The following is a 25452-nucleotide window of genomic DNA, read 5'->3' as shown; positions in this document are numbered from 1 at the left end:
AGTAGTGTTTGGTGTGATGAGTCACCCAAAATTTTGAAACACCTACAGAATGTTAAATATGACCGTCTTGACAACTTTTAGACACGCCAAACTGGGGAACCTTTCACAGGAGTTTGATCAAAATCTAAAATCACTCCTGTGGGAGGAGTAATGATTTTTGTGAAATTGCACATGACCCCTCTGTAGCTTCATCCATCGTAGGTGGCACCACCTGATGAACAATTCTTGTTGGAAAATGTCTTCAGAGTCTTCTGGGTGAATTCAGTGAAAACTTCCCAGCAGTTTACGAAGAGTAGGGCTTAATGTGATGAGTCACCCAAAATTTTCAAACGCCCATAAAATCGCAAATATGACAGGTGGAGCCACCATTTTGACAACTTTTATGCACACCCACCTGGGGAACACTGCATGCGAGTTTGATCGAAATATGATCAATCCTGTAGGAGGAGTAGCAATTTTTGTAAATTGTGGACGAATGATGATGACAGACGACGACGACCGACGCGTGATCGCATGAGCTCATGTGGCCTGGCCTGCGGCCAGATGAGCTAAAAAAAGCTACCTGTTGATTTCTGCAAAGGTTTTAATTTGTGCGATTACTTCAAAATTCTAACTGTAATGTGCACCAATTGTTCTCAACCCCACCACCTGCTGCACTATGCACATCAGCTTTTACTAATCAAATTAATCAGCATGCATGGATGATTTACAGGTCTTTTTAGAAGCAGGATTACAGTGGGGCAAAAAGTATTTAGTCAGTCACCAATTGTGCAAGTTCTCCCACTTAAAAAGATGAGAGAGGCCTGTAATTTTCATCATAGGTATACCTCAACTATGAGAGACAGAATGAGAAAAAAAAAATCCAGAAAATCACATTGTCTGATTTTTAAAGAGTTTATTTGCAAATTATGGTGGAAAATAAGTATTTGGTCAATAACAAAAGTTCATCTCAATACTTTGTTATATACCCTTTGTTGGCAATGACAGAGGTCAAACGTTTTCTGTAAGTCTTCACAAGGTTTTCACACACTGTTGCTGGTATTTTGGCCCATTCCTCCATGCAGATCTCCTCTAGAGCAGTGATGTTTTGGGGCTGTCGCTGGGCAACACAGACTTTCAACTCCCTCCAAAGATTTTCTATGGGGTTGAGATCTGGAGACTGGCTAGGCCACTCCAGGACCTTGAAATGCTTCTTACGAAGCCACTCCTTCGTTGCCCGGGCAGTGTGTTTGGGATAATTGTCATGCTGAAAGACCCAGCCACGTTTCATCTTCAATGCGCTTGCTGATGGAAGGAGGTTTTCACTCAAAATCTCACGATACATGGCCCCATTCATTCTTTCCTTTACACAGATCAGTCGTCCTGGTCCCTTTGCAGAAAAACAGCCCCAAAGCATGATGTTTCCACCCCCATGCTTCACAGTAGGTATGGTGTTCTTTGGATGCAACTCAGCATTCTTTCTCCTCCAAACACGACAAGTTGAGTTTTTACCAAAAAGTTCTATTTTGGTTTCATCTGACCATATGACATTCTCCCAATCCTCTTCTGGATCATCCAAATGCTCTCTAGCAAACTTCAGATGGGCCTGGACATGTACTGGCTTAAGCAGGGGGACACATCTGGCACTGCAGGATTTGAGTCCCTGGCGGCGTAGTGTGTTACTGATGGTAGCCTTTGTTACTTTGGTCCCAGCTCTCTGCAGGTCATTCACTAGTTCTCCCCATGTGGTTCTGGGATTTTTGCTCACCGTTCTTGTGATCATTTTGACCCCACGGGGTGAGATCTTGCATGGAGCCCCAGATCGAGGGAGATTATCAGTGGTCTTGTATGTCTTCCATTTTCTAATAATTGCTCCCACAGTTGATTTCTTCACACCAAGCTGCTTACCTATTGCAGATTCAGTCTTCCCAGCCTGGTGCAGGTCTACAATTTTGTTTCTGGTGTCCTTTGACAGCTCTTTGGTCTTGGCCATAGTGGAGTTTGGAGTGTGACTGTTTGAGGTTGTGGACAGGTGTCTTTTATACTGATAACGAGTTCAAACAGGTGCCATTAATACAGGTAACGAGTGGAGGACAGAGGAGCCTCTTAAAGAAGAAGTTACAGGTCTGTGAGAGCCAGAAATCTTGCTTGTTTGTAGGTGACCAAATACTTATTTCACAGAGGAATTTACCAATTAATTCATTAAAAATCCTACAATGTGATTTCCTGGATTCTTTCCCCCCATTCTGTCTCTCATAGTTGAAGTGTACCTATGATGACAATTACAGGCCCCTCTCAACTTTTTAAGTGGGAGAAATTGCACAATTGGTGGCTGACTAAATACTTTTTTGCCCCACTGTATATGCACAATATGTGGAACCTAAGCAAAATAAAATGCAGCGTCAAGCTTTCAGATGTTAATATCAGAGCCGAGTAACCTCAGCGCTCATGGCAAAGTGACCTGCTGGCTTTTTGTCAAGCGTGCTACATCAGACACTTTCTTAAAAAAGGACGATGATGACGATGACCAAGTCATCCATTCAGTCTGTATTAATGTATTTAGCAATCGTGGACGGAGAACTAGTTTGCCACCAGTGATGTCATTGCTTGCTACCATATGTAGCCTGGTCAATTAGGTTTCCAAGCAACCAAAACATGGAACTGAGCAGTACACTGGAGCGTCTACTTTGTGAGATGGCAAGCTAATGGACTGAACAAGATAACGTCCACTGCAGCAGAGTATATAATCAAATATGAATCACAGAGCTTGAACCAGAGGTGAAGGAATGAATGTCTTGAGTTGGAGTGCACTGTATTTTAAAGCTTTTATGTCAAGCAAGTACATGGAGCCATGTGAATTAAAAAAAAAAAAGTATGGAATATGTAAGGTGTGAGCGCGTGTTAAGATTTGGGTCTATGCTCTAGGTTGCTAATGATTTGCCACACCACCGAGCGTGTTAATTCAACACAGCGAAGTGGAACATCATGAAAGTGCTCTCTGCTGTAGAGTCTTCCCTTTCTTCACATACGGTACATACATACAAAGGACACTCAAGGGACCCCCAAGCTGGAAGAACAGCAGTGCACTATCGCCATACAGTTCTCATCAGGGGAAATCCAGGCATGTTGTTGCCAAACAATTTAAGATTAAGAGCGCTGTCTCAATCCCAGCAGACACAGCACAAAAAACTTTGCACTCTCACACTTGGACAAGTGCTAAAACAGTCAAGGCAATATGTCCGAGTTTGTAATATTTACCTAGGCTTTTTCGAGGTCTAACACTTCAAATAGTTCACCCTTTGTTTTTTTTCTTCGACACAACTTCTATGCCTTCTTTGTTCGATTCGTAAAGTGGCCCAGAAGGGATGCATTACACATTTATACATCATTTGCACGGTCAGGAAAGCAAGCGTAATCATCTCCAGAGGGAATATATACAGCAGTACGTGACGCACATTACATTTTCCCCAAACCAAGACAGATCGATAAACATTTTAAATCCTTACAGACTACGTGAAAATGTCTACGGACATTTCAGGAGCCTAATGGCCCTTTTCCACTACCCTTTTTCAGCTCACTTCAGCTCGCTTCAGCCCGACACGGCTCGCGTTTCGACTACCAAAAACCAGCACGACTCAGCTCGCTTCAGCCCTGCTTGGCCCCTAAAACTCGCACGGTTTTGGAGTGGGGCTGAAGCGAGCCAAACCGTGCCGAGTGAGGCTGGGGGCGTGAGCAGACACTCCCCTGTGCACTGATTGGTGAGGAGGAGTGTCCTCACATGCCCACACACTGAGCGCGCTGGGATCTGTAAACACCGCAAACCCGGAAGAATAATAATTACGAATTACGAGAATTTCTGAAGCCTTATGCGCCTCGCCTCATCTATACGCTCTTGCCAGTATCTGTTGGCGTTGTCGGTGACAACAAGCCACAGCACCAAGACCAGCAACACTAACGACTCCATGTCCTCCATGTTTATTGTTTACTATTCGGGTCGTGAGACTACCGCTTAAAAGCTCACTGAATCAGTGACATACAGAGCATCGTGCACGAGTTCGCAGAGCGCAAGGCTCGTCGTATGCCCTTCAAATAATGCGCGCAGTAGGCTATTGATGTTTTATTATGAGCCATGTACAGTATGTCGCCTAATGTTTTTTTGTTTCTGAGTTACATGTTCGTTTGAAGGACTTAATGTACAAAATAACATAGTTGCACCCCGTAGTGTTGAAATTGGTAAACACAGTGCATTCAGTGAGGTTTGCACCGCCCTCCTTTTATTTCTGACTCTTCCTGTCACCGTTGCAACCTCTGAGCGCTCATTCGTATGCCCTTCAAATAATGTGCGCAGTAGGCTATTGATGTTTTATTATGAGCCATGTACAGTATCCTAATGTTTTTTGTTTCTGAGTTACATGTTCGTTTGAAGGACTTGATGTACTAAATAACATAGTTGCACCCGGTAGTGTTGAAATTGGCAAACACCGCAGTTGCGGACATTTTGCAGCCTAAAATGATGTTATGATAAGCTTTAATAAAGGGCCCGGTCATTTGCCCCGCCCCCGGCCCGGCTCTGACTTGTTCCGCCACTGTCACTGATGTCACTGTTTGCGCTGCTTAACGACATCACGTGACGTCCACCCACTTTCGCTAACTCCACCCAATGTGTCCACCCACTTCCAGCCAGCATGGTTCAGCGCGGTTGTAGTCGAAATGCAACTCCAACAGCCCTGCTCAGCCCGACTCAGCTCGACTCAGCACGGCACGGCTCAGCCGCGTTTGTAGTGGAAAAGCGGCATTATTTGCCACAGTAACACGTGCAATAAATGGCTAACGCTAACAAAACCTGAGAACAGTAGGCAAGTTTGACGCAAAAAAAAAAAAAAAAAAAAAAAAAAAAAGAGTGATGGGGTCATGTATTTATTTACACATTCTACAATGAAATAAACCACCACTATGAGGTAGTTCAGAGCAGGATGCATAAACGTACCTCAGCAGGAACAAAGGGCTCGTCGGCTCGCCTGGGCTCAACCTCGGGACCACGCAGTGCCTGCAGAAACAGAGCAGCTTTCCGCTTGCGCTCAGCCTGCAGCTGCTTCTCCTTGCACTCTTTGGAGGCCTGAGCCAGCTTCTCGCGTGCTGCAGCTGCCAAACGGTCCTCGAGCTTCTGCTTGGCTGTGTTGCAAAAAAGAGAGCAGGGTTACAAGTGCTGGTGATGAGGATTAAGTGTGGAATTAAGAAACAGCTTCTGTGTGGAGGGATTCAAACGATTACAGATTTCCACTTTGTTGAGGCTTTGTTAAAGGAATGCTCCAGCATCAAGCATAGGCAAGTTGACCACAAAAAAGAATTTCAAACCACGCACAGAAAAGAATACAAAGTAAGAATCATCTGTGCGCTTAAAGGGGAACAGAGGGCAATATATAGAGTAAATATAACAATAAAACACACATTAACGAACCTTATTCAAGACTTACAAAAGTTTTTTGTTCTAAGGTTGGAAAGTTATAGTGTTTTGAGCAAACTATTTCCGCAGTTTGAACAGCCCGCCATGATATTAATTTTATCCAATCAGAATGCACGTTCATTTTCTCTGCGTAACACTCATGACGTATGTATGTGCCCAGTTGTGTTGGCTCATTGAGGTTGGGAACAGCACGTGTGAATCGGAAAGTAGGATGAATTGTAAGTGATCGGCTACACAATGCCACAGTGTGTTGCTTTCGGGTGTAATAACAGGACCGATGGAAAGCGTAACGATCCTCCAGACGTGTCTTTTCACTCGTTTCCGCTGAAAAACACCAAGCGAGTTCGAGCTTTCTTCTCTTCTTTCGTCATCACCGGAGTCGAGAGTACCTCTCCTAGGTTCAAACTGGTACCCTTCTAAGCCATAGCCTGCTTGCAGTGTGTCTTGCGCGATCTCTTCGTACGATTCGACAGAGCTGTCGCTTTCACTTGATGCGCCCGACGCCATGATTACACGCTTCTCTCCTAGTGCAGTGGGTAGGGCTGACGTCACGGTCTTTTAAAAATGGCGACTCTTGTGCCGTTTAGCGTACCGACTATTATATTTACAATTACCAAGATATTTCGTTGTTTTCTAGTATATAAATTTGATAGAATACTTAAGAATACGTTACTTTGTCACACCAGCAACTGTATACCGTAAATCCTCTAATATAGGCCGGGGCCTTTATTTCACTCAAGTGCATCTTGGTCCAGGCCATTATTGGAAGAAGGCCAGAATTAGAGGCAGGCCTCTATTTCTATTTGAGCAAAACAGACTACCAGTGGAATGAATAAAAACGAGATTTTGTGTCTATTTGAACCTATAAAATAGGTTGATGCTTGGTTGCCTGGTTACCACCAGACCTACCGGTAATCACAATCAGGGGCGCCTGCAGGGTTGAACTGTAAGGTACGCACTAGTGGTGTAACCCCCCCCCCAAAAAAAAAAACGCTTGCGTGCTGCAGTTTCTATGAAGAGTCGATCTATAGGCTTATACACAAAACAACGATAGAACTTTAACTTGAAATTGAACAATAGCCTTCCATGAACACAGGCTGATATTTGAACAACATATGTGAACTACACACGACAATAAACAATAAACTCTTTATAGCCTCGATTAGAATCTAGTGAACTTGCTCAGCACTACCGCACGCACGACTCTGACACACACTGTAGCGCAACGTGGGGTACATAGGCTCGTTGAAAAACTCCTCGGGTATTTTTCTGAGTTTACCGAAAATCAGAGTAGAAGGAGCCACCCACCCTCTGTCTGGTTTGAAGCGGTTCTGTAGGACATTGAGCTTTACAGAGTCCGGTGCACATTTTAAGGCATCTGGTTGAAGTTTCCCTATGTCTGATAAATCTGATGTCAGTGATAGCGGGCTGACTCGTGGCTCATTAGTAAAGCTATCTGATGGCTCATTTGTCAGCAAGGTGGAGCAACCATCTACTTCTGATCGTAAGGGACATGGGGAGATGTAGGTGTTCTTATATGAAATTCACTGGCTGTATGGCTAGTTTCAAACTCAGAGGTAGATGAAGGCAATTCCCTCAAAGGAACTGAGCTCGCATCCAGCTGCAGCGTACTGCTGCTAGGTTGCGGAGGAGTGGAAGCTGCCGGTGCCGTGTTACTAGCTGATACTGGAGAGGACTGGCAAGCAGATGACACCCCTGGATCACTGCTTTTGGACTTTTTCGTAAAAGTCTGAAACAAGCTCGTTTGTTTCAGGGTTCGTTTACTCATTTTTGACTCGCTTCTCAATAAATTCTCGCACAAGCTCTGACTACTGACGATTGTCTGTCTCCGTTTCTCAAAACTGGAGAGAACCTCAGTGGTGCAAGAAAAGTATATCTGCATTGACCAATGAGCTTTCTTGGTCACGCACACCCCGCCCACTCCTGAAGCACACAAATGCGCCGGCACACACACGTCTCTCTCTCTCTCTCAAATTATGTTGCATTGCCAAAGCATTCAGGTAACAATTATAATTAAAAAAATATATCTCTCTCCCCAAGGTACGCCTAGTGCGTACGGCCATACGCCTGGCGGCGCCACTGATCACAATTGTCTTTCAGATCGGAACGATTGTGTAAGGCCACTATGATCTCAGAAACATCGTTGGTTATAGCCCCGGCCTGTATTATGCCGCTTTTCCACTACAAACGCGGCTGAGTCGTGCCGTGCCGAGTCGAGCTGAGTCGGGCTGAGCGGGGCTGTTGGAGTTGCATTTCGACTACAACCGTGCTGAACCGTGCTGGCTGGAAGTGGGTGGACACATTGGGTGGAGTTAGCGAAAGTGGGTGGACGTCACGTGATGTCGTTAAGCAGCGCAAACAGTGACATCAGTGACAGTGGCGGAACAAGTCAGAGCCGGGCCGGGGGCGGGGCAAATGACCGGGCCCTTTATTAAAGCTTATCATAACATCATTTTAGGCTACAAAATGTCCGCAACTGCGGTGTTTACCAATTTCAACACTACCGGGTGCAACTATGTTATTTAGTACATCAAGTCCTTCAAACGAACATGTAACTCAGAAACAAAAAAACATTAGGATACTGTACATGGCTCATAATAAAACATCAATAGCCTATACTGCGCACATTATTTGAAGGGCATACGAATGAGCGCTCAGAGGTTGCAACGGTGACAGGAAGAGTCAGAAATAAAAGGAGGGCGGTGCAAACCTCACTGAATGCACTGTGTTTACCAATTTCAACACTACGGGGTGCAACTATGTTATTTTGTACATTAAGTCCTTCAAACGAACATGTAACTCAAACAAAAAAACATTAGGCGACATACTGTACATGGCTCATAATAAAACATCAATAGCCTACTGCGCGCATTATTTGAAGGGCATACGACAAGCCTTGCGCTCCGCGAACTCGTCCACGATGCTCTGTCTGTCACTGATTCAGTGAGCTTTTCAGCGGTAGTCTCACGACCCGAATAGTAAACAATAAACATGGAGGACATGGAGTCGTTAGTGTTGCTGGTCTTGGTGCTGTGGCCAACAGATACTGGCAAGAGTGTATAGATGAGGCGAGGCACATAAGGCTTCAGAAATTCTCGTAATTCGTAATTATTCTTCTTCCGGGTTTACGGTGTTTACAGATCCCAGCGTGCTCGCGGGGCGTGTGTGGGCATGTGAGGACACTCCTCCTCACCAATCAGTGCACAGGGGAGTGTCTGCTCACGCCCCCAACCTCACTCGGCACGGCTTGGCTTGCTTCAGCCCCACTCCAAAACGGTGCGAGTTTTAGGGGCTAAGCAGGGCTGAAGCGAGCTGAGTCGTGCTGGTTTTTGGTAGTCGAAACGCGAGCCGTGTCGGGCTGAAGTGAGCTGAAGCGAGCTGAAGTGAGCTGAAAAAGGGTAGTGGAAAAGGGCCATTAGAGTCCGGCCATTATTTACCTCCTCCGACAGCGAGACCGGCCAATATTAGAGTCCCGGCCAGTAATGGAATACAGGCCAGTATTAGAGGATTTACTGTATATTATATTTGGGACCCCTTTAAACCCCAATTCTCATGGAAGTCAGTTGTTTATGGGAAGGCTGAAAACATGTCCTGATGTCCTTCGAAGCTACTTGCGCAAGCCAGACGTCTAACAGTCGTTATAGAGTATGGTATTTTTCATCAATAAACATGGCCCAAAACTACCTACCCTTCATTGGAAGAGACTTTATGCAGTCCAACATTTTCTCACTATTAACTGTTTCAGTAACTGGATGTTATCAACTTTATTTTAAATCACTGACTACGTCTTGCTGACAAATTACACATCGCTGACTACATTTTACATCTTGACAAAAAGACAGGAGGCTGAACTGGAGGTAGCAGAGTTGAAGATGTTGAGATTTTCAATGGGAGTGACGGAGTTGGACAGGATTAGAAATGAGAATATCAGAGGGACAGCGCATGTGGGACAGCTTGGAGACAAAGTGAGAGAGGCGAGATTGAGATAGTTTGGACACGTACAGAGGAGAGATCTAGGGTATATTGGGAAAAGAATGATGGCGATATCAGGTAGAAGGAAAAGAGGAAGACCAAAGATGAGATTTATGGATGTGGTGAAGGAGGACATGAAGACTGTTGGTGTGACAGAAAAAGATACCGAGGACAGGAGGAGATGGAGAGACACTATCTGCTGTGGTGACCTCTAACAGAAACAGCGATGACTGACTATAGTTAGAATGCAACCTTCAGGGTTTTGACACTTGTGGCCAGCAAAGCGTACAACGCATCGGACATGCCAAAGGTTTAAAAGCAAACATCTGCAATCTAGACATTTCCATAAGGAATAGTAGTGTGAATTATTGCTGCAAATTTATGTAAATTGCATGGCTTTGTCTTGCAGGTTCCTCCTTTACAACACGAGGATGATCTGATCATTTGTCTCCACTCAGACCTTGGTTCATCCCTTGTCATCTCAAATCACTCCTGCCAGGTATTCCCAAGTCACGTATGATCCCTGCAGCTGATTCAGAATCTCCATAGGTTCTCCCATTGCTAATAATATATGGCCAAAAGTATGCGGACACCCGACCAGCACACTCATATGACTGTCTTCCCAAAACCGTTGCCACAAAACTGGAGATGCATGATTATACAGAATGTATTTGTATGCTTTAGCATTAAAATTTCCCTTCCCTGGAAATAAGGAGCCCAAACCTGTTCAGGCATAACGATGCCCTGTGCACAAAGTGAGGTCCATGGTTTGCCAAGTTTGGTGTGGAAGAACTCGAGCGGCCAGCACAGAGCCCCGACCTCAACCTCACTGAACACCTTCGGGATAAACTGGAATGCCGATTCCTTCCCACATCTTCCCCCCTGACATCAGTGCCTGACCACACGAATGTTTCTATGGCTGAAAGGGCCACGAACCCTTGTAGCCACATTCCAAACTCTAGTGAGAACTCCTCCCATAAAACTGGAGGTTATTATAACTTCAAGGGGGGGTTTAAATCTGGAGTAGGATGTTCAACAAGCATATTTGGATGCGATGGTTAAACGTCCACAAAACATTTGGCCAGATGGTGCATGTTCCCTTCAGCAGCTTCCTGTAGCTCCTTGCATCAGGTTTAAAATTAAATTAAAGGCATTTAGCAGACGCACTTATCCAGAGCGACGTACAACATACCTAGAGCAGCCTGGGCAGCAGTTTGGGGTTCGGTGCCTTGCTCAAGGGCACTTCAGCAATTCCTGCTGGTCCAGGAAATCGAACTGGCAACCTTTGTGGTCCCAAAGCTGCTTCTCTAACCATTAGGCCATGGCTTCCCTAATACTGATGCTTGGCTACAAAGTCAAAAACAGATCAGCTCCCCAAAGAAAAGGCACTTATCAAACTTCTGAATGTTTCCTTCAAGCCTCTAGAACCCCACAACCCCATATTCACCAATCCTTAAGGTAAAAAGACGACATGCTTCAAGGCTCTTCTCTGCACTGGTACCCAGCTGGTTTAATAAACTTCCCCAGGCTTTTGACGCTTTGGGGCTGTTTTGTTGCTGGGGATCCAGGGGCTCTAGTGAAGGCCGATAGCAGGTATGGTCTGAATTGAGGAGGGATGTCAACATTCACAAACCTTGGACTATAAAGGAGCTTCAAATGTTAAGTAGTTCTGCATGGAGGAGTTTACAAGTTTTACAAGTTTTTCCAACCTTGTCAGGCATTACAGAGCAGAGATTCGGTGTTGTTATTCTTTCTAGGACAGGCATGACAAAAATATTAAGAGCCTGAATTACAGGGATAGTATGAAGGCAATGGTAGGAGTACGGTTCTCTGACTTGCCAGTTTTTGAAATGGACTGCTTGTAGGGTGAGATGTGTCAGCAATGATTTTTCCTGCTTGGCTTTGCATTCTCGGAACATCTAGATCACTTACTGAAGGCAGACTGCAACAAATGATGTTCTTAGCCATCTTGACAGTGTGTTGTACCTTCCTCTTTTCTTGGGAGGAAGGTGCACCAAACCAGGTGGTTAAAGCTGATGCAAGGAATGCTTTCAATGTAGTGGATGCGTTCTTATTGTATCCCATAATACCTGGTCTGACTGCTGAATCCAGTCCTGTAAGAGTTTTCCTCAAGTTGTTGTGTAATTCTTTGGTTTTAAGGTTGCCGAACTGAAGGTAGTTCTTGCTACACCGGGATGCTAGCTGAATCGCTTGCTGATGTGATGGCAGTTTGTCTCATTGCCAGCTGTGATGTCACCAACAGATTTTACAGATGAGTCACTCGGAACGCAGCCTTCAGCCAAAAGGTGCAAAGGACAACGATGCACCAGGTCTGAGTGACCAGCGTACCATTCAGACAAATATTCTCACAAGCTGCTTCCTGTCAGACAACAAAGTTCTAATCCACTTACAACTTTGCAAGCTAAAGATTGGTACATCGCACTTAATAATTCTGTCACGGCTGCAAAGTTTCTACAAAAAGTCATTATGAAGCAATGTTTAGTGCTGAAGTTTTTTTTTTAACTTCACAAGAAGCTTTTAAAAGTAGCCTGATCACTGCTGCTACTTCTCACTCATGGGATAACGCAACTCTCAGTGCTGCCTTAGCACAAATATACCAACAGTATAATTTTCCCATATGGTGTGCCAACCTACCACTAACCACTTTAGTTCAAAAACCTTAAAAACATTAACAGATGTTATAATTAGGCTAATGCAAGAATTATATGGGTCATTTGACTGTATCAGTGTGTTAGTCCCAGCATGGGTAAAGGCAGACTTATGGGTACCGCACATCCTTCTCCAACTTTATGAACAAGAACAGAGCTGATGTACAGTACCGTAGTTGCAGTGACCCCTGACCGGGTCTGTAAGAACTGGTCACCTCAGCAAAGACAAGCAAGAGGTGGAAGTTAAATGTCTTAATTGTGCTGAAGTGCAACAGCTCGATTTAGTCTGAGTGGGTAGGGTGTTTGTTCGCCAGTCAATTTCATGGATACTGAGAGAACACAAGTGATTACACAAGGACAGCAAAACAATGCGCCTATCCTCAGGGATAAAAATAGGAATCCTGCCATGCAGCATTATATGAAACACGGTGGGAACAATAGAGGTGAGCAAAAACACTCAGCTCTCATTCATGCAGCACAGAATAAGAACAGAAGAGGGGAGGTAATGATTTGCTGATGATTTTGTCCAGAATTAATTGTGATTGAATTGAATTTGAGACTGCCGTACAAAGGCAAACTGCAGTATCTGCATATTGTATCGGTGGCAAAAGATGGTCCGACAGTGTCACCTATTCGCTACTGGACCGTCTTTTGCCACCGATACAGTATGCAAGATACTGCAGTTTGCCTTTGCATGGCAGAACAGATTTACATTTGGCACTAACTTATGCTTTCCACTCAGGCTTGCTGCCATGATGTCACTGCGTCATGGACTACGTCACGAGTTTGGTTAGTTGCAAAGTTGGCCCAGGAAGACAGCAGTCCCGGTACGTAGAATTCTGAGAGAAACACCGTGCTTGTCGGTTACTTCAGTCGAAATACGACAGAAGACGAAGCTGAAAGGTATCTTGTGTGCTCACTGCGCTGAAATGCCGACCTGCTGTCAGGAGGCTGATATGAACCAGCTGCTTGGGGATCTTCTCTGCCATTACCAGATGCTCTCCTGTGAGATGGACATTTTGGAATTGTCGAAGCACTCCCTACGCTAAGACCCTGGAGTGGCCTGTCAACAGAAGGTATTCGAACCTTAGCGAACGGTAGCTATTTAGCATGTAAAACAGGACACAGTAATGTTTAAAACATCAGTATGAATAAAAGTTTACTTTACTGTTAGTTTGTCTTGTGTTTATTTTCCATACCAGTGCTAGTTGTGTTCCTCACTTCTACTGTTTTCTCATGCCTGGTGTATTTGTTGATTTGACTATCCTGTGTAAACAAAAGGTTTCCGCAATTACGTCAGCCTTCGGACCTCAACCATGATAAAAATAAGTGGAAGCGTCAGAACCTTGTTCATCTGACAGAAAGACCACATTAATACAACCTTCATGAGAGTATATTGTTATAGCCATTTTATTGTATTATTACTCTCATAATAGTAACTATCTACCTTATTAGTCACTGTTAGATCTTATAATGGATTCCTCATGGATACAGCAGCTAGGGCTGTGCCGATAGACGATGCCATCGTCCATCGACGATGGTGGTCATCCATCACGATGGAGAGCCACCATCGTGATACCATGCCCCCTCCTGTCATAATCATGCATATACGGTATCATCTGGGCCTATTTAACCTAAAAAGTTAGTTTTTTGTTAGTTTAGTTAGTTAGTTTTGTTTAATATATAAATATATTATATAACATATATATAAATACAGTGGTGCTTGAAAGTTTGTGAACCCTTTAGAATTTTCTATATTTCTGCATAAATACGACCTAAAGCATCATCAGATTTTCACACAAGTCCTAAAAGCAGATAAAGAGAACCCAATTAAACAAATGAGACAAAAATATTATACTTGGTCATTTATTTATTGAGGAAAATGATCCAATATTACATATCTGTGAGTGGCAAAAGTATGTGAACCTCTAGGATTAGCAGATAATTTGAAGGTGAAATTAGAGTCAGGTGTTTTCAATCAATGGGATGACAATCAGGTGTGAGTGGGCGCCCTGTTTTATTTAAAGAACAGGGATCTATCAAAGTCTGATCTTCACAACACATCTTTGTGGAAGTGTATCATGGCACGAACAAAGGAGATTTCTTATGACCTCAGAAAAAGCGTTGTTGATGCTCATCAGGCTGGAAAAGGTTACAAAACATCTCTCAAGAGTTTGGACTCCACCAATCCACAGTCAGACAGATTGTGTATAAATGGAGGAAATTCAAGACCATTGTTATCCTCCCCAGGAGTGGTCGACCAACAAAGATTGCTCCAAGAGCAAGGCATGTACTAGTCGGCGAGGTCACAAAGGACCCCAGGGTAACTTCTAAGCAACTGAAGGCCTCTCTCACATTGGCTAATGTTCATGTTCATGAGTCCACCATCAGGAGAACACTGAACAACAATGGTGTGCATGGCAGGGTTGCAAGGAGAAAGCCACTGCTCTCCAAAAAGAACATTGCTGCTCATCTGCAGTTTGCTAAAGATCATGTGGACAAGCCAGAAGGCTATTGGAAAAATGTTTTGTGTGCGGATGAGAACAAAATGGAACTTTCTGGTTTAAATGAGAAGCGTTATGTTTGGAGAAAGGAAGACACTGCATTCCAGCATAAGAACCTTATCTCATCTGTGAAACATGATGGTGGTAGTATCATGGTTCGGGCCTGTTTTGCTGCATCTGGGCCAGGACAACTTGCCATCATTGATGGAACAATGAATTCTGAATTATACCAGTGAATTCTAAAGGAAAATGTCAGGACATCTGTCCATGAACTGAATCTCAAGAGAAGGTGGGTCATGCAGCAAGACAATGACCCTAAGCACACAAGTTGTTCTACCAAAGAATGGTTAAAGAAGAATAAAGTTCATGTTTTGAAATGGCCAAGTCAAAGTCCTGACCTTAATCCAATCGAAACATTGTGGAAGGACCTGAAGCGAGCAGTTCATGTGAGGAAACCCACCAACATCCCAGAGTTGAAGCTGTTCTGTACGGAGGAATGGGCTAAAATTCCTCCAAGCCAGTGTGCAGGACTGATCAACAGTTACCAGAAATGTGTAGTTGCAGTTATTGCTGCACAAGGGGGTCACACCAGATACTGAAAGCAAAGGTTCACATACTTTTGCCACTCATAGATATGTAATATTGGATTATTTTCCTCAATAAATAAATGACCAAGTATAATATTTTTGTCTCATTTGTTTAACTGGGTTCTCTGTATCTACTTTTAGGACTTGTGTGAAAATCTGATGATGTTTTAGGTCATATTTATGCAGAAATATGGAAAATTTTAAAGGGTTCACAAACTTTCAAGCATCACTGTACATAATTATATAAATCATTATAAAGTAATATCCTATTACCGCTTGTTCACGTAGGCTATGGTGCAGGGACGTGCTAGTGAACATAACATGTGGTTACACAAATACAGTATGCTACGAATAAATTTTGACTTCATTTTTTAGCCTACACTATACTTTTAATGTAAAATTTGTCATGTTGTTCAAACAAATAGCCACTATTAACGACTTCGGTCGGGAAATATTGCACCCCAAACGGCAGTGAAGCGCGGACTTCGGCAGAAGTCAAATAACTTTAATCTGGTAAATAGGCCTACTTTCAGACTCAAAATGGTCCACTCTAAGCCATAATGTCAAACCAAATGGAAGAATGAAGGTGATTCTGACAAATGTAAAGACAGTAAAAAAAAAACAATATTAAATCATGATTTTAAAAGCTGGTGCAATAATTCAAACACTAATAAATTGGAAAAATTAGCGCGTTCAACTGCGCACTAAAGGCCGAAACGCATCTTCAATTGATATGGTGTAAATAAACAATGAGTAATAGCTTAAATGTAGTTTCTTCTCATAATTTGAATACTAGTCTTTCATTGTTAGAGCCGATTAATATCTTGCCGTGATCAGTGAGTGCTCGGGGAGGTTCATTTCCACCTGCGCTTTGCGCAGCTCATTTCTCCGAAGCCAGCTGTGCGCAAACGCAGTGTTGACTGCTCGGCAAACTCCAAACGCTCGGTCTGTACTGGCCCTCTGTTGCGCAAGCGAGTTGGTTATGGCCAGGTTCAAATTGTGCCCAAAACAACTTAACCACGGCCATTTCAATTGCCTGATGGCTGTGACAATATTCGCCCTGTTATGCAGGCGATCTTTTTCTCCTCTATTTTCCATTCGGCAAATGTCTCGCGCAATGCGTCTTCTAAATTGTCCGCTGAATGTGTCTCTGGCATGAAACTCGTCTGCAGGCATTTGGACTGCATTGCCCACTCTCGGTCCACATAATGCACGGTAGCTGACATGTAGGGCATCATGTTGCAGCTGGACCACATATCCGTTATCAAGGCCAAATATTCCACATCACCTAGCGCTTTTTTTTCCTTTAAGTGCCAAAGCCTCAGATGAGTATCTAATACTTTTAATAATAATAATAATAATAATAATAATAATAATAATAAAAAATTTAATAATGTGGTATTAAAATCCCCCCCGCCCACGATATGATCGTCCATCACGATGTTTGCACTGTAAACATCGTCGATGCCAATTAAGGGGACATCGCACAGCCCTAACAGCAGCCCCACTGGATACGTGCATTATATTAATAAGACCTTAATAACCTCAAAAGATCGTGCTAACTGGATTTTCTGGTCATCCCAACCTTTCTGATCGCACCGTTGTCTGCTCTGCCAGATGGAGTGTCTTTGGGCCCTTTCCTTTCCGTGTATAGCTACTTATTTGCTAGTAGACTGGGTCAGACAGTCTGTGCACCCAACCTTATAAAAGGAAGAGTCAAAAACACAGAGGGAGCAACCTCAGACTTCAGCTTGATGGTCCGGCAAAACACCAGTACGCCAGATTCAAAAACCCTTTCCTCCACATAGTGCTTGTTCACAAAGCGTTCACTCCAAGCCCTAGCATCACAGATGACTGGAGGATTCTTTGGTTTCAGTGTAGCTAGCCAACAAAGAGGGCAGCACTGTGGTGCAGTGGTTAGCACGGTCACCTCACAGCAAGAAGGTTTGAATCCCGTGGCTGATGGGGGCCCTTGTGTGGAGTTTGCATGTTCTCCCAGTGTCTGCATGGGTTTCTTCTGGGTGCTCCGGTTTCCAAAGACATGCAGTTAGGTTAACTAGCTACTCTAAATTGTCCATAGGTGTGAATGTGTGTGAGTGCGCAGAAAGGAACTGGCCACCCTACTGCTGCAATTCTGGCCAGGCCAACCAAACATGGTTCGCCTCAAGCCTGGATCAGGTTGGCAGTGACAACAATGAGCCAATGACGAACCGTCTACCACTTAAGAGGCAAAGTATGAAATCTGACAACCTTTCTTTGATTTTTTTTTACTCTATATTAAAAAAAAAAGAAAAGAAAAAAAATCATTGCTGCATCTAGGGTAAATACAAAAGTGACCCCCCCCAATATTGCTTTTTAGTTTGGCTTTAACTAACGTCGGCCTTCCAAGCCCACCAACATCATGACGTCACATTCTACGCTAGGACAAACTGGAGCTACAGTTCTGTGACGAATCTCAGTCATCCAGGTACATAGTAATCTGTGGTTGGTTGAAGAGAGCAACTGGACTTGCTTGAAGATTCTTGAAAACGTTTCGCCTCTCATCCTAAAGGCTTCCTCAGTTCTGTCTGACTAATAGGGAGTATCCAGTATTTATCCTCTCATGGATCATCATAGAATCCGAATCAGAATGCTGATGGCTGAATTGTAGGTGGCTGATAAAAGATGTCATATGCCGCTTTTCCACTTCCAACGCGGCTGAGTTGGGCTGAGCCGTGCCGTGCTGAGTCGGGCTGAGTCGAGCTGAGTGGGGCTGTTGGAGTTGCATTTCGGCTACAACCGCGCTGAACCGTGCTGGCTGGAAGTGGGTGGACACATTGGGTGGAGTTAGCGAAAGTGGGTGGACGTCACGTGATGTCGTTAGGCGGCGCAAACAGTGATATCAGTGATCTTTTAAGCGGTAGTCTCACGACCCGGATAGTAAACAATAAACATGGAGTCGTTAGTGTTGCTGGTCTTGGTGCTGTGGCTTGTTGTCACCGACAACGCCAACAGATACTGGCAAGAGCGTATAGATGAGGCGAGGCGCATAAGGCTTCAGAAATTCTCGTAATTCTTCTTCTTCCGGGTTTACGGTGTTTACAGATCCCAGCGTGCTCGCGGGGCGTGTGTGGACACTCCTCCTCACCAATCAGTGCACAGGGGAGTGTCTCCTCATGCCCCTAGCCCCACTCGGCTCGGTTTGGCTCGCTTCAGTCCTACTCCAAAACCGTGCGGGTTTTGGGTGCTGAGCAGGGCTGAAGCGAGCTGAGTCGTGCTGTTCTGAGGTAGTCGAAACGCGAGCCGTGTCGGGCTGAAGTGAGCTGAAAAAGGGTAGTGGAAAAGGGCCAATAGACCCCCACCTCTGTTCAGTGATGGTCGTTCCAGGTTGACAAAAATGAACGATCCTCTCTGGCTAAGATGTCTGCCAGTCTTCTGGAAGTCCTCTCATACTCCCGCACCAGTCGAAGGGATCTCATCCCAAAGTGCGTAGAAACATATCTGTGACGAATCTCAGTCATCCAGGTACATAGTAATCTGTGATTTTCGGATTCTCTGATGATCCATGAGAGGATAAATACTGGATACTCCCTATTAGTCAGACAGAACTGAGGATGCCTTTAGGATGAGAGGCAAAACGTTTTCAAGAATCTTCAAGCAAGTTCAGTTGCTCTCTTCAACCAACCACAGATTACTATGTACCTGGATGACTGAGTATCTTCACAGATGTGTTTCTACGCACTTTGGGATGAGATCCCTTCAACTGGTGCGGGAGTATGAGAGGACTTCCAGAAAACTGGCAGACATCTTAGCCAGAGAGGATCGTTCATTTTTGTCAACCTGGAACGACCATCAATGAACAGAGGTGGAGCTACAGTTGTTTGAAAAATGTAACTCTGAGCACTCATTAACCCTCACCCTTCTGAATACTCTTTTACTGATGGTGCAAAACCTAAAAGGATTTTTAGAGTGGTAATGAATCCATTTTGTAAATTATGCTCACTACATGCAACATTTCATGTCTGCTTTAAGGCTTTAAAAAAATTTATGTTAAGCTTAAATCCACCAGAAAAAGGAAATCTGAAAAGAGTGAGAAACTATGGCAGACACTACCCTAGCCTACTCAAAGATTTTCTGCCAGTAAAGAAGCAATTCCAGCTGGAGATGACATTCAGGATGGCTGTGTGACTGTTTGATCAATCGATGGTCCCCACAATTTTTAGTTTCGTGTGTATATCCTGTCTCGACTTGCATGGTACCTGGGCATGAAGGGTAACCAATTTCAACACGGGTACTTAACCCTCTGGGGTCTGAGAGTATTTTCTGGCACTCTAATGATTTTGACATGCTCTAATTTTGTCATCAATTTCAACAAATCTAAGCAGTATTTTCAAAGTCATATGACTTTTTTTGTATTCAGCACAAGTTCAGCTACGATAACGTCTATGGAGTATTAATGTCCTGACTGTACTTAAAAAAACAAAAATGAAGATGTTGTAAAAAGCAGTTTTAGAACGGTGTTGGAATGTGTGAAAAAACATTACCTTCCCCATTGTGACGAACCGTTTTGATCACTTGACAGGATTATGTTCGGTCTTAGGAATGTATCAAGCACAAAAACTTAAATCTGCTCCACTGATTTGGACAATTAACTGGCCATCGAAAAATGTATATGCCCTCTTGTTTTGGGAAAAAGGGTTGGCAGTGGGAGGGGTATTCAATGAGAAGAGTAAAAACTTCCATTCCATTCAATGAAAAGAGTGAAAACCCCTTGCACTGCCAACTCTTAATCCCATCAGGTTAACTCTTAATCCCATTAAGTCAAGTCACAATGGGTAATGATTTTTTTCACACATTCCAACACAGTTCTAAAACTGCTTTTTAGAACAGCTTCATTTTTCAAGGTATTTGACTCTATTCAGTGTATCTTGAAATTAACTCTTGCACTATTTTACTCAGTTCAGAGCCACACTCTAGAGGTCTGCGCGGGACAGAATTTTCAGTCCCGCTCCCGCAAAGAATTATGATTTTCAGTCCCACTCCCGCCCGCGCCTGCCATATTTTGTCCTGCTCCCGCCCGCAAATCCCACATGATGCAGACGTTCGCGTTATTTCTCACGAAAGTTCTTGTCATTGGCTTGGGGAATTAAACATGCTGAGCTTAGCTGAGCTCTCCACTGACCGATCCTTCACCTAGCGCACGTAGCGAGGGTGCCCGTTGCCAGGCGGCATGCGCAGCTGAGGCTTTACAGAGATACCCATTGTGAGCTTCACTAGAGGAGCTCTGCTCTTCTGCCATGATCGGAGATCTCAAACACGGAAGAGCGGAAAGGAATCGGAAACGTACGCGAGATTAGACCACATCCGCAAATTTAGGCATCTTAAAATGTTTTTATTAATGCCAAATAAAATATCCAGCACAAATTATATATGATAGACATAAATGAATAATTCACAAATTTTATTTTAAACACGTTTTTAGTTAGCGGGACTGCAGCTCATCACCTCTCCTGCCCGCTCCCGTATTGTGCACTCCCCCTCCCGCCTGCAATGAGCTTTCAAAATTTGTCCCGCGCCGCACTGCTTTGCGTCGGGTCCCGCGGGAGTGCAGGGCTCTACCACACTCAACTTTGTTACACTGTTCCACAATTACCCTGTAATTTTGCTCCCACTCCAACTCCAAATTTTACTCTCCAAACTCAAAATAGAGCAAAATTAACTATTTTTGAGGAAAATACTTTTTAACTCTGGAAAACTCTAAATTGCTCAGTCATTTTTCCTGTGTGCGCACAACAGCGCGCACACATCAACCGATCTGCTCGTAATAAACAGAAGAAATATTTACACTTACTCGAGCTGATCTTCAGCTGGACTGAGATGAAGTTTAAAAACAAAAAGCACCACTCATCAGTGTCGCAGTTCTCAAGATTGAATCGAAGCGCTGTCCTGAATCACCCGAAGCGCACAAAACTTGTCGGATGACAAGTTTTACCTCCAAATAGCCTGAACTGTGTCTGACAGATTATATCCCGTTTACGGTGGACGTTCCCACCGCAAAAGAGAAACCAACCGAAGCCGAAAGAGTGAACGTGATTATCATTTCGTTACCTTGTGAACAGTCTTTTACGAATGTGTAAGCGGGAGCTCAGCGTGCCGACTCTGGTGTGACTGAGTAAGGTGACAAGTTTCATGTTTCATCCAATTTAGGTAACTTGAAACTATTTGGCAGTGGGGACATCGGAAAGTGTCAAGTTTCTGTCACCATGTTTATCATGCTTGTATGATATAAAACTCGAAGATATTTATCTAAATACATGACCTACTCATTCTAAACCTGTCCAGCTTCGCCGGTGAAGCTCTCGACCCCAAAGGGTTAAGTATTGCATGGCCTGTGTGGCAGTGAAAACAGAAACACCATAAAGATCTGCGACTAATTTGCCAAGCTGCCTTCACTTGGGGAAAGGTGCAAAACAGCCTGGAGGTCGGATGACCGTTACAAATTAGCTGGGGGGGGGGTCCACACCATTTATTCCCCATGTTCAGCAGGACATAACAGTGAATGCATAATATATTTACAGGTACAGACACGTACATAAGCGCATGCAATCCGAGATCGAGCAGCTCCCTAAGATTTGCACACTGCTGCAGAAAAATGACGAAAGGACAGTTAATTCTGGAAGACGCCAGACTATGGTACATTCTGTCTTCATCTAGGATTCCTAGTTTCTGTCAACTTGCTCCACTTTTAGCTCAGCAAAATCATTTATAAAATATATAACACACTGTTTAAAGTGACTTATGCTCCTTGGTCCTTAAAGCACGATACAAGCTGTGGCAGGATTCGGGATAAATTTCAGATCACAGACTTTAATATCTGAACCAAAGCTAGATCCCAAAAGGCACAAACCCCCGCCCCCCAAAAAACCCCTCTCTTAGATCACAGTGTCACATAAATCACAAAGGACATCCAAGTAAAATCTGGATATCTACTTTGCTGAAATACATGTTGTAAAATATACATTTATTGCAATGTTTTGAAGTTCTGACATTTGAAGACGACGGCGTTATAACATCAGTGAAAGACAACGGGGGGGGGGGGGGGGGGGGGGGGGGGGGGTGTTTCCGAATTTGATCTAAGGTCATGTGAACTTTTGCACTCTTAAATATAATTCAGGAAACGGAAACGTGCATGCAAAAGTTTCATCAATACTTGGACAGGATAAGTTATGCATATTCAGAGAATGGTTAAGTACCTGCTTAAGTCAATTTTCTGGACTTCCCATTGAGATTATGCAAATTCAATTTCTAGGCTTCCCACTGAGATTATGCAAATTAAATTTCTAGGCTTTCCATTCAGATTAGGCAAATTTACTCTACTCGGTCTTGAAGTTGGCAGATTTTTCTTGCTCAGAGTTCTCAGAGATGCTACCACCTTTAAACATAAGCACTTGCCGTTGTTTAATAGTACAACCCCGATTCCAAAAAAGTTGGGACAAAGTACAAATTGTAAATAAAAACGGAACGCAATAATTTACAAATCTCAAAAACTGATATTGTATTCACAATAAAACAAAAACAACATATCAAATGTCGAAAGTGAGACATTTTGAAATTTCATGCCAAATATTGGCTCATTTGAAATTTCATGACAGCAACACATCTCAAAAAAGTTGGGACAGGGGCAATAATGCCGCTTTTCCACTACAAACGCGGCTGAGCCGTGCCGTGCCGAGTCGAGCTGAGCGGGGCTGTTGGAGTTGCATTTCGACTACAACCGCGCTGAACCGTGCTGGCTGGAAGTGGGTGGACACATTGGGTGGAGTTAGCGAAAGTGGGTGGTCGTCACGTGATGTCGTTAAGCAGCGCAAACAGTGACATCAGTGACAGTGGCGGAACAAGTCAGAGCCGGGCCGGGGGCGGGGCAAATGACCGGGCCCTTTATTAAAGCTTATCATAACATCATTTTAGGCTACAAAATGTCCGCAACTGCGGTGTTTACCAATTTCAACACTACCGGGTGCAACTATGTTATTTAGTACATCAAATCCTTCAAACGAACATGTAACTCAGAAACAAAAAACATTAGGATACTGTACATGGCTCATAATAAAACATCAATAGCCTATACTGCGCACATTATTTGAAGGGCATACGAATGAGCGCTCAGAGGTTGCAACGGTGACAGGAAGAGTCAGAAATAAAAGGAGGGCGGTGCAAACCTCACTGAATGCACTGTGTTTACCAATTTCAACACTACGGGGTGCAACTATGTTATTTTGTACATTAAGTCCTTCAAACGAACATGTAACTCAGAAACAAAAAAACAGGTGACATACTGTACATGGCTCATAATAAAACATCAATAGCCTACTGCGCGCATTATTTGAAGGGCATACGACGAGCCTTGCGCTCCGCGAACTCGTCCACGATGCTCTGTATGTCACTGATTCAGTGAGCTTTTAAGCGGTAGTCTCACGACCCGAATAGTAAACAATAAACATGGAGGACATGGAGTCGTTAGTGTTGCTGGTCTTGGTGCTGTGGCTTGTTGTCACCGACAACGCCAACAGATACTGACTGGCAAGAGCGTATAGATGAGGCGAGGCGCATAAGGCTTCAGAAATTCTCGTAATTCGTAATTCTTTTCCTTCCGGGTTTGCGGTGTTTACAGATCCCAGCGCGCTCGCGGGGCGTGTGTGGGCATGTGAGGACACTCCTCCTCACCAATCAGTGCACAGGGGAGTGTCTGCTCACGCCCCCAGCCTCACTCGGCACGGCTTGGCTCGCTTCAGCCCCACTCCAAAACCGTGCGAGTTTTAGGGGCTAAGCAGGGCTGAAACGAGCTGAGTCGTGCTGGTTTTTGGTAGTCGAAACGCGAGCCGTGTCGGGCTGAAGTGAGCTGAAGCGAGCTGAAAAAGGGTAGTGGAAAAGGGCCATATGAGGCTGGAAAAGTTAAAGGTACAAAAAAGGAACAGCTGGAGGACCAAATTGCAACTCATTAGGTCAATTGGCAATAGGTCATTAACATGACTGGGTATAAAAAGAGCATCTTGGAGTGGCAGCGGCTCTCAGAAGTAAAGATGGGAAGAGGATCACCAATCCCCCTAATTCTGCACCGACAAATAGTGGAGCAATATCAGAAAGGAGTTCGACAGTGTAAAATTGCAAAGAGTTTGAACATCATATCATCTACAGTGCATAATATCATCAAAAGATTCAGAGAATCTGGAAGAATCTCTGTGCGTAAGGGTCAAGGCCGGAAAACCATACTGGGTGCCCGTGATCTTCGGGCCCTTAGACGGCACTGCATCACATACAGGCATGCTTCTGTATTGGAAATCACAAAATGGGCTCAGGAATATTTCCAGAGAACATTATCTGTGAACACAATTCACCGTGCCATCCGCCGTTGCCAGCTAAAACTCTATAGTTCAAAGAAGAAGCCGTATCTAAACATGATCCAGAAGCGCAGACGTCTTCTCTGGGCCAAGGCTCATTTAAAATGGACTGTGGCAAAGTGGAAAACTGTTCTGTGGTCAGACGAATCAAAATTTGAAGTTCTTTATGGAAATCAGGGACGCCGTGTCATTCGGACTAAAGAGGAGAAGGACGACCCAAGTTGTTATCAGCGCTCAGTTCAGAAGCCTGCATCTCTGATGGTATGGGGTTGCATTAGTGCGTGTGGCATGGGCAGCTTACACATCTGGAAAGACACTATCAATGCTGAAAGGTATATCCAGGTTCTAGAGCAACATATGCTCCCATCCAGACGACATCTCTTTCAGGGAAGACCTTGCATTTTCCAACATGACAATGCCAAACCACATACTGCATCAATTACAGCGTCATGGCTGCGTAGAAGAAGGGTCCGGGTACTGAACTGGCCAGCCTGCAGTCCAGATCTTTCACCCATAGAAAACATTTGGCGCATCATAAAACGGAAGATACAACAAAAAAGACCTAAGACAGTTGAGCAACTAGAATCCTACATTAGACAAGAATGGGTTAACATTCCTATCCCTAAACTTGAGCAACTTGTCTCCTCAGTCCCCAGACGTTTACAGACTGTTGTAAAGAGAAAAGGGGATGTCTCACAGTGGTAAACATGGCCTTGTCCCAACTTTTTTGAGATGTGTTGTTGTCATGAAATTTAAAATCACCTAATTTTTCTCTTTAAATGATACATTTTCTCAGTTTAAACATTTGATATGTCATCTATGTTCTATTCTGAATAAAATATGGAATGTTGAAACTTCCACATCATTGCATTCCGTTTT

General features: G+C 43.9%; 1 protein-coding gene across 2 annotated transcripts in view; it reads right to left on the bottom strand.

The window, feature by feature from the left end:
• Positions 1 to 25452, bottom strand: part of sfswap (splicing factor SWAP) — a 401543-nt gene that overhangs the window by 134273 nt on the left and 241818 nt on the right. For both annotated transcript variants that reach the window (XM_060935514.1, XM_060935515.1), the window contains exon 13: positions 4967 to 5151. In XM_060935514.1, coding sequence (XP_060791497.1) covers positions 4967 to 5151 — 185 coding nt within the window. The remainder of the gene's footprint in view (positions 1 to 4966; positions 5152 to 25452) is intronic.

The sequence above is a fragment of the Neoarius graeffei genome, chromosome 12 (genome assembly GCF_027579695.1).
Source record: "Neoarius graeffei isolate fNeoGra1 chromosome 12, fNeoGra1.pri, whole genome shotgun sequence".
Classification (NCBI taxonomy): domain Eukaryota; kingdom Metazoa; phylum Chordata; class Actinopteri; order Siluriformes; family Ariidae; genus Neoarius; species Neoarius graeffei.
The sequence above is the reverse complement of the archived record's forward strand: the minus strand, read 5'-3'. Positions and strand labels throughout refer to the sequence as shown.